Source organism: Chlorocebus sabaeus, chromosome 27, assembly GCF_047675955.1.
Source record: "Chlorocebus sabaeus isolate Y175 chromosome 27, mChlSab1.0.hap1, whole genome shotgun sequence".
Lineage (NCBI taxonomy): Eukaryota > Metazoa > Chordata > Mammalia > Primates > Cercopithecidae > Chlorocebus > Chlorocebus sabaeus.
Window position 1 is genome coordinate 43,621,365 of NC_132930.1, and position 8,011 is coordinate 43,629,375.

The 8,011-nt window shown below is 45.8% G+C and overlaps 1 protein-coding gene across 1 annotated transcript; it reads left to right on the forward strand.

Annotated features, from left to right (window-relative positions):
• The first annotated feature begins 6,105 nt into the window (after positions 1–6,105).
• BLOC1S4 (biogenesis of lysosomal organelles complex 1 subunit 4) lies at positions 6,106–7,360 on the forward strand. The gene has a single exon (XM_008017979.3). It carries the CDS (start codon positions 6,212–6,214, stop codon positions 6,860–6,862), a length of 651 nt encoding a protein of 216 aa, XP_008016170.2. The 5' UTR covers positions 6,106–6,211; the 3' UTR covers positions 6,863–7,360.
• Positions 7,361–8,011: the final 651 nt, after the last annotated feature.

Consider the following 8,011-nt stretch of genomic DNA (forward strand, 5'->3'; position numbering starts at 1 on the left):
GGCCTTTTTGCGGCCCTTTCACGACAGAGCCGGGCCCCTTTACGGTCACGCCTTCGGCAAGACCCAGTAGCGGGAGCGCGCACGTAAAGGGGTCTCGGGCGCGCGCATGGCTATCCCCGTCAGCTTCCCGGCGCCCCGCCTTGCCCTCTTCTCTAATTTAGATTGGTGGCGGCAGGTTTGTTCGCGTCTTCCCCTAAAGCTTCCCTTCAGAGGGGTTTTACTTTTATTATTATTTTTTTAAAGTAAAAATGACCCTCCCTTCCCCATATTTGAATTAGACTGGCTGGCGTTCACAGCGCTTACTATCTAAGCATGCAGAAGCTTGGATTAATTTATATGAATTCACTTAGCCCTCACAACGAACCTATAAGAGAAGTAAAAACCGGGCTGAAAGTCGTGATTTGAGCTCAAAGCAATGTGGGTCCACAGTCCCTGCTCAGTGTTCTAGAGTGGAACTCGTCCCTCTGTCCTCCCCACCCCTGGCTCATACTTTTGTTCTGGAGGGAATTTCTCTCGCTGCCTTGGGTGGTTCTGGTCCGTGGTTTTGGTCTCTCATCAGAGTCTGTAAGGTCCTCAAGGTAAAGGGCAACTTCTGTTTCAGTTCTGTCCCCCGCCCTTCCCGTCAGCCTGGCGTCAAGCAGGGCCTTAGAGAATGCTTTAGAGAGAGGAATTCTCTAGTACCTAAGTGCCTCTACCAGACTAGAGGCTGTTTGGGGACAGGTTCTGGTCTTGGTCACCTTTATGTCCCTCCACACACAAGACCTGAAAATGAGCAGGGACCTAGTAAATGTGGCTTTGATCGTCAATACGTTTTGATCACGAACCTAATGCCATTGTGGAATGGAAGAAGTCTATTGCTAGGCTTAGTCACCCAGTGCCACACTAGTAGTAATATGAGTGTGTGTAGATGGGGGATCCTTCTTACACAAGTGCCACAGATCAGAACTTCAGTTTTCCAGTCTGATAAAGACCAATGGCCCCAGCCTGAATATCTGTCAGTGGGAAGAGCGATTTGTAAGATGACGTGTGCGAAACAGTTTTGCAAACACCAACATTCTAGCAGATGTTCATCAAAAGAACATTAAGAGGGAAAGAGCAAGGCACCGTGAAAAAAGATATTTGACTCATGCAGAATATATTGAGAACTCCTACAGATCAAGAAGGAAAAGACAAAATTTTAAAACAGGCAAAAGACATAGCTGGCACTTAACAAAAGAGAATATCCAAATGGCCAACAAGTATATGAAGAGGTTTTCGACTTCATGATTCAACGGGGAAATGCAGATTAGAAAGCACAATGAGGAAGCACTGTACATCCACTAGAATTACTAAAATTTAAAATACAATACCAAGTATTGGGGAAGATGTGGAACAACTGGAACTCTTATACATTCTTGATGGATGTCTTAGTCTAGTCTGAACACCATAACAAAATACTATAGACTGGGTGGCTTAAACACAGACATTTATCTTCTCACAGTTCTAGAGGCCAGAAGTCCATGATTAACGTGCCAGCAAACTTTGTTTCTGGAGGTGAGGGCTCTCTTCCTGAACTGCAGATGGCCGCCTTCCTGCTGCAGTCCTCACATGATCTCTTCTTTGTGCATGCAGTGTTGTGGGGTACAGGAAGGAGTGCTCTCTTGTGTCTCTTCTTATAAGAACATGAAGCTATAGGATCATGCCCCCACTTGTATGACCTTATTTAACCTTACTTACTGCTTTACTCCAAGTACAGCCGCACTGGGGGTTAGGGCTTCAACATAAAAATATTGGGGGACACATATATTCAGCCCATAAAAATGGGAATGTAAGTTGTTAACAATAATTTTGGAAAACTATTTGGCAGTATCTACCAAGATTAAACATATACCAATCCTATGTTCTAGCAAATTGACACCTTGTTATACACTTAAGAGAGTTTGAATGCAATTGTTTATAAAAATACATATACAAGAATATTCACAGCAGCTTTATTATAATAGCCCCAAAGTTAAAACAACCCAAATATTCATCAACAGGAGAATAAATAAATAAAATGAATAAATGGTAGCATATTCCTTCAATAGTTTATTACTGCATAACCAGTTACCCCAACATTTAGCAGCTTTAAAATATTTATTATCTGTCATAGTGCATTTAGGCTGCTCTAACAAAATACCATAAGGTGGCCAGCTTCTCACAGTTCTGGAATGGGAAGTCCAAGATCAAAGTGCTAGTAGATTCTGTCTGGTGAGAGCTAGTAATTTGGTTCATAAATGGTTCCTTCTTGCTGTGTCCTCAGAGGATGAAGGAGCAAGGGGTCTCTCTTATACGTCTTTTTGTTTTGTTTTGTTTTGTTTTGGAGATGGAGTTTCACTCCTGTTGCCCAGGCTGGAGTGCAATGATGCAGTCTCGGCTCACTGAAACCTCTGCCTCCAGCGTTCAGGCGATTCTCCTGCCTCAGCCTCCTAAGTAGCTGGGATTACAGGTGCCTGCCACCATGCCCGGCTAATTTTTGTATTATTAGTAGAGATGGGGTTTCACCATGTTGGCCAAGCTTGTCTCAAACTCCTGACCTCAGGTGATCCACCTGCCCCAGCCTCCCAAAGTGCTGGGATTACAGGCGTGAGCCGCCGCACCCAGCCCTCTTATACTACTTATAGACAAAGTCTTGCTCTTTTTGCACAGGCTAAAGTGCAGTGGAATGAGCATAGCTCACTGCCTCAAACTCCTGAGCTCAAGTGATCCTCCAGCCTCCACCTCCTGAGTAGCTGGGACTACAGGCACATGGCACCACACCCAGCTTAAACAAAAAATTTTTTTGTAGAGACGGGGGTCTTGCTATGTTGCCCAGGCTAGTCTCAAACTCCTAGCCTCAAACAATTCTCCTGCCTCTTCCTCCCAAAGTGTTGAGATTACAAGCATGAGCCACTGCAGCTGGCCTTATATCCTTTATAAGGGTACTAGTCGCATTCATGAGGGCTCTGACCCCATGACCAGATCACTTCCCAAAGGCCCAGTTTCCTAATACCAGCACTGTGTTGAGCTGTTCTCACATTGCTATAAAGGAATATCTGAGACTGGGTAATTTATGAAGAACAAAGGCTTAATTGGCTAAGGGTTCTGCAGGCTGTACAGGAAGCATGGTGCTGGCATCTGCTTGGCTTCTGGGGAGGCTTCAGGAAACTCATAATCATGGCAGAAGGCAAAGGGAGAGCAGGCATGTCACATGACCAAAGCAGGAGCAAGAGGTGGGAGGAGGTGCCACACACATTAAATGACTAGATCTCACGAGAACTCACTAATCACAGGAGCAGTACAAAGGGGATGGTGCTAAACCATGAGAAATCTGTCCCCATGATCCAGTCAACTACCAGCAGGCTCCAGCTCCAACACTGGGGATTACATTTCAACATGAGATTTGGGTGGGACATTCAAACCATATCAATCACCTTGTGGGGTAGAATTTAAACATATGAATTGGGATATGAGGACACAAACATTCAAACCATAGCATTATCTTACGTAGTTTCAGTTTAGTATCTTACATGAGGTTACAGTGAACCTATCAGCTGGGGTTGCAGTCATATCCAAGTTCGAATGAGGCTGGAGCATCCACTTCCAAGATGGCTTACTCATGTGGTTGTTGGAAAGAGGCTGTTTTTCTCTAGCTGTTGGTCTCAGCTCTTTGCTATATGGGCTTCTCCATGGAGCTGCCCACAACAAGGCAGCTGGTTTCCCCAGAGCAAGTGGTTTGTGAACCCCCAATATCTGAGACATGTCTCAGTTAATTTAGAAAGTTTATTTTGTCAAGGTTGAGGATGTGCGCCCGTGACACAGCCTCAGGAGGTCCTGATGACATGTGTCCAAGGTGGTCAGAGCACAGCTTGGTTTTATACATTTTAGGGAGACATGAGACGTCAATCAACATATGTAAGAGGAACGATGGATTGGTCCAGAAAGGTGAGACATCTCAAAGCAAAGGCAAGACAACTCGAAGTGGGGAGGGGGCTTCCAGGTCTTGGGTAGATAAGAGAAAAATGGTTGCATTCTTTTGAGTTTCTTTCTTTCTTTTTTTTTGAGATGGAGTCTCACCCTGTCGCCCAGGCTGGAGTGTAGTGGCATGATCTCGGCTCACTGCAACCTCCTCCTCCCAGGTTCAAGCAATTCTCCTGCTTCAGCCTCCCGAGTAGCTGGGATTACAGGTGTGTACCACCACGACTGGCTAAATTTTTGTATTTTTATTAGAGACAGGGTTTCACCATGTTGGCCAGGCTGGTCTTGAACTCCTGATCTCAAATGATCCACCCACCTTAGCCTCCCAAAGTGTTGGGGTTACAGGCGTAAGCCACCGTGCCCAGTCATTTTGAGTTTCTGATTCACCTCTCCAAAGGAGGCAATCAGATATGCATTTATCTCAGTGAGCAGAGGAGTGGCCATGAATAGAATGTGAGGCAGGTTTGCCCTGAGCAGTTTCCAACTTGACTTTTCTTTTAGCTTAGTGATTGTAAGACCCCAAGATTTATTTTCCTTTCTCAGGTTGGAGGGAAAGAGATGCCACACTACTTTTTATGAACTAATGTCCAAATCATACAACATCACTTCTGTCTTCTTCAGTTTATTATGAGCAAGTGAAGTCACTAAGTCCAGTACATACTCAACAAGAGGGAATACACAAGAGTGAGAATACCAGGAGGAAGAAACCACTGGGAGTCATCTTGAAGGCTGGCTAGCAATCACAGTTTGTCCTCTGACTACCAATTCTTCATGCCATTTTAACGTGCTAACCACACTCCCCTCCATCCAAGGTCCCCAAAAGTTACATTTTTAAAAATCTCATGTAGTTTTAAGTATTACTATCCTATTGTCACATCAGCTTTAAGTCCAGAATTTTGTCTTCTAAATTAGATCAGATGTAGATGAAGCTTTCTGAGCGTAGTTCCTTAAATTCAGCTCTTAGAGTACAATTCTTCTTGATCTGTAGACTTTTGAAGCTAGGGAGACAAGGTCTCCACCCCCATGCCTCGAATACACAATTGTGGGGCCAGCACAGGATAATCACTACAGACCTGTTCCGCTACCACTACCACTAGATAGCCACTACCACTCCTGTTCAAAAAGGGGGAAATTGGAAGTACAAACAAGTTACCAGTCCATGGTAACTCTGCCATCCAGTCTCAAGGTCTAGGACTCCATGACTCCCAGTTCCACCATCTGGGCTCCTGGTTATACTTCCTTTTTCATGAAATGTACCATGTGTTTGCTAATGAGTCTTTTTCTAAGTCTGATTCCTGCTTGTAGAAGTTTGGAGAGAGGGGATCCAAAACCCTTTCCCTTCCAGTCCAGTCTGCAATGTTTGTGTCAATATAATTACCTTTAAAAAACTTCATAGGTCTCCTGTGAATCTCATCAGGGTTCACTCCGTTAGACAAAAGTGCAACCTACAAATCCCTTTGAGATAAGTCCATCTCTATCTATTTTGGGGTTCTGCTAGTACTGAGGAACAAGCCTTAAGCCTTCTGGAGGCCCTGTGGTTTGATTGATGGACTCTGTGAGACACACCATTAATCTCTTTAAGGAGCTGTTAGTCTAAGTGAATGGCATCCTGAGGCACAATCTTTGCTTTTTATGAGATTTTAAAGGATTTTACCGTCAAATCTCAACTTCATCTTTGTTTTCTTCTGGCAGTACCCTGGATTTGATATTTGCTTGGAAAGTATTACTATTTCGTAGTTTTACACCATTTGCAATCAGACGAAGCTGAGGACTTTAAAAATCATCCAAAGTAGTCAAGGTGCGTCCCTTTTGTGTTTCGTCTTGTTTATCTCATTTATTTTACTATAAACAGAAAAAAGAAATGAAAGACAGAAGGGAGACTTTCATGGGTGTTGGACATGTCCTAATAGTTGGTCTGGATAGAATATGCATGGTTGTATGGATGTGTACAAAGTCATCAATGTGCACATTTAAAATATATGCACTGTGTTGTATTCCTGCTACACCTTCGCTAAAAAAAAAAAAAAAAAAGTTGAATGTGAGCGCGGGCGTGAGAAAACCGCAGCGCGCATGCGTGAGCGTGAACGCGCTGGGAGGCCGGAAACAAAGGTGGGTGCGCGTGCACAGACGCGCTCTCAGGCCGCCGGAAGCAAAGGCGTGAGCGCGCGTGCGTGCGTGTGCGTGAGCGTGAGCGCGCGGAGGTCGGAAGTGGGGGCTGCATAGCGAGGTGGTAGCTATGGAGGGTAGCTCCTCAGATAGCGGAGCGCCGCCAGAGGGGCTGGCGGAAGAGGCCGAGCCTCAGGGCGCCGCCTGGAGCGGGGACAGTGGCACTGTGTCCCAGAGCCACAGCAGCGCCTCGGGGCCGTGGGAGGATGAGGGCGCGGAGGACGGTGCGCCGGGCCGCGACCTGCCGCTGCTTCGCCGCGCCGCTGCGGGCTACGCCGCCTGCCTGCTGCCCGGGGCCGAGGCGCGGCCAGAGGTCGAGGCCCTGGACGCGAGCCTGGAGGACCTGCTCACCAGAGTGGATGAGTTCGTGGGCATGCTGGACATGCTTCGCGGCGACTCTTCCCAAGTCGTCAGCGAGGGCGTGCCGCGCATCCACGCGAAGGCCGCCGAGATGCGGCACATCTACAGCAGGATCGACCGGCTGGAGGCCTTCGTGAGGATGGTGGGCGGCCGCGTGGCCAGGATGGAGGAGCAGGTCACCAAGGCCGAGGCCGAGCTGGGCACCTTCCCCAGGGCGTTCAAGAAGCTCCTGCACACGATGAACGTGCCCTCACTCTTTAGCAAGTCTGCTCCCTCGAGGCCACAGCAAGCCGGCTACGAAGCCCCCGTCCTGTTTCGGACCGAAGACTACTTCCCTTGTAGTGAAAGGCCTCAGCTCTGACGGCCGGACCTCTGCGGCAAGAGGACCCCAGCTGAGGTGCTTACCTCCAGTATGAAGTGAATTGCACATCCTGCTCATGGACATACATGATGTTGGAGTGTGGGATTTCAGGGTCTACTTTCTGCACACTCTCCGTAGTGTATTCATGATTCAGTGTAGAATGTATAGACTTTATGCCTCCCAATTTTAAGAAAAGAGACGGGGTCTTGTTATGTTGCCCACACTGGCCGGAAACTCCTGGACTCAAGTGATCCTTCCGCCTCAGCCTCCCCAGTAGCTGGGACTCCAGGGTCGCCAGCGCGCCCAGCCTGTGTCTTCCAGCTCTAATCAGAAAGCTGCTTGGCGAGGGCGTGGGGAATCAAACTGAATGAACTTTGCTCTGCACTGTGGCAAAACTGTTATTTTTATGGATTTTACTACACGGCGTTACCTTTTCAAGATTTATATGTTTGTATAATCATAAGAAAATTGAGCCATTAAAGCCTTGTTGTTATTCAATCCTAGTAGTCATTCAGTTTTCTGCACCCTACTCTTAGGGTAAATGGTACATTATTTAATATTAAACCTCCTATAGCGTGGATTGTAAACCAAAGGAAATGCTACAATTTCTGAGAAAATATGTTGATTTTTTTGTGACTAATTCCAAAGTTGTATTTGAACGTATGACCTCACAGTCTTGATTTGTCCATAGCAAATATATATGTGTGTGTGTGTGTGTGGGTTGCCAATTTTGGTTTATAATTTAAATATTAATAGAAATTTTAAGTTTTACTGGACATGAGTTCCTTCTGAAAAGAATTTCACATATTGGCTTGTGTTTGTTCGAAATAGACGTGTTGCTCATATGCTTTTGGTAGTGAGATAAAGAAGAGGGGCTTGAGTATACCTCCTTTAGAGAACTAATGTGAAAAGCTATAGCTTCTGTTTCAGAGTATGGTATATTTCTTTCCCCTTGAAATGGAGAGTTAAATCATTTGTGTGAGTGAATGGTATTAGGATTTTCTTGCAGATACAGTAGTCTTTTTTTGAGATTCAAATCTATTTCATAAGGTGGCCCTCCTAAATAGTAGACGCTAAAAAAGCATACAGCTTAGGTTGCTTTTGTGTCATTTTCAGTGTCATCACAAGTCTTTGAGATTCATAGAGTAG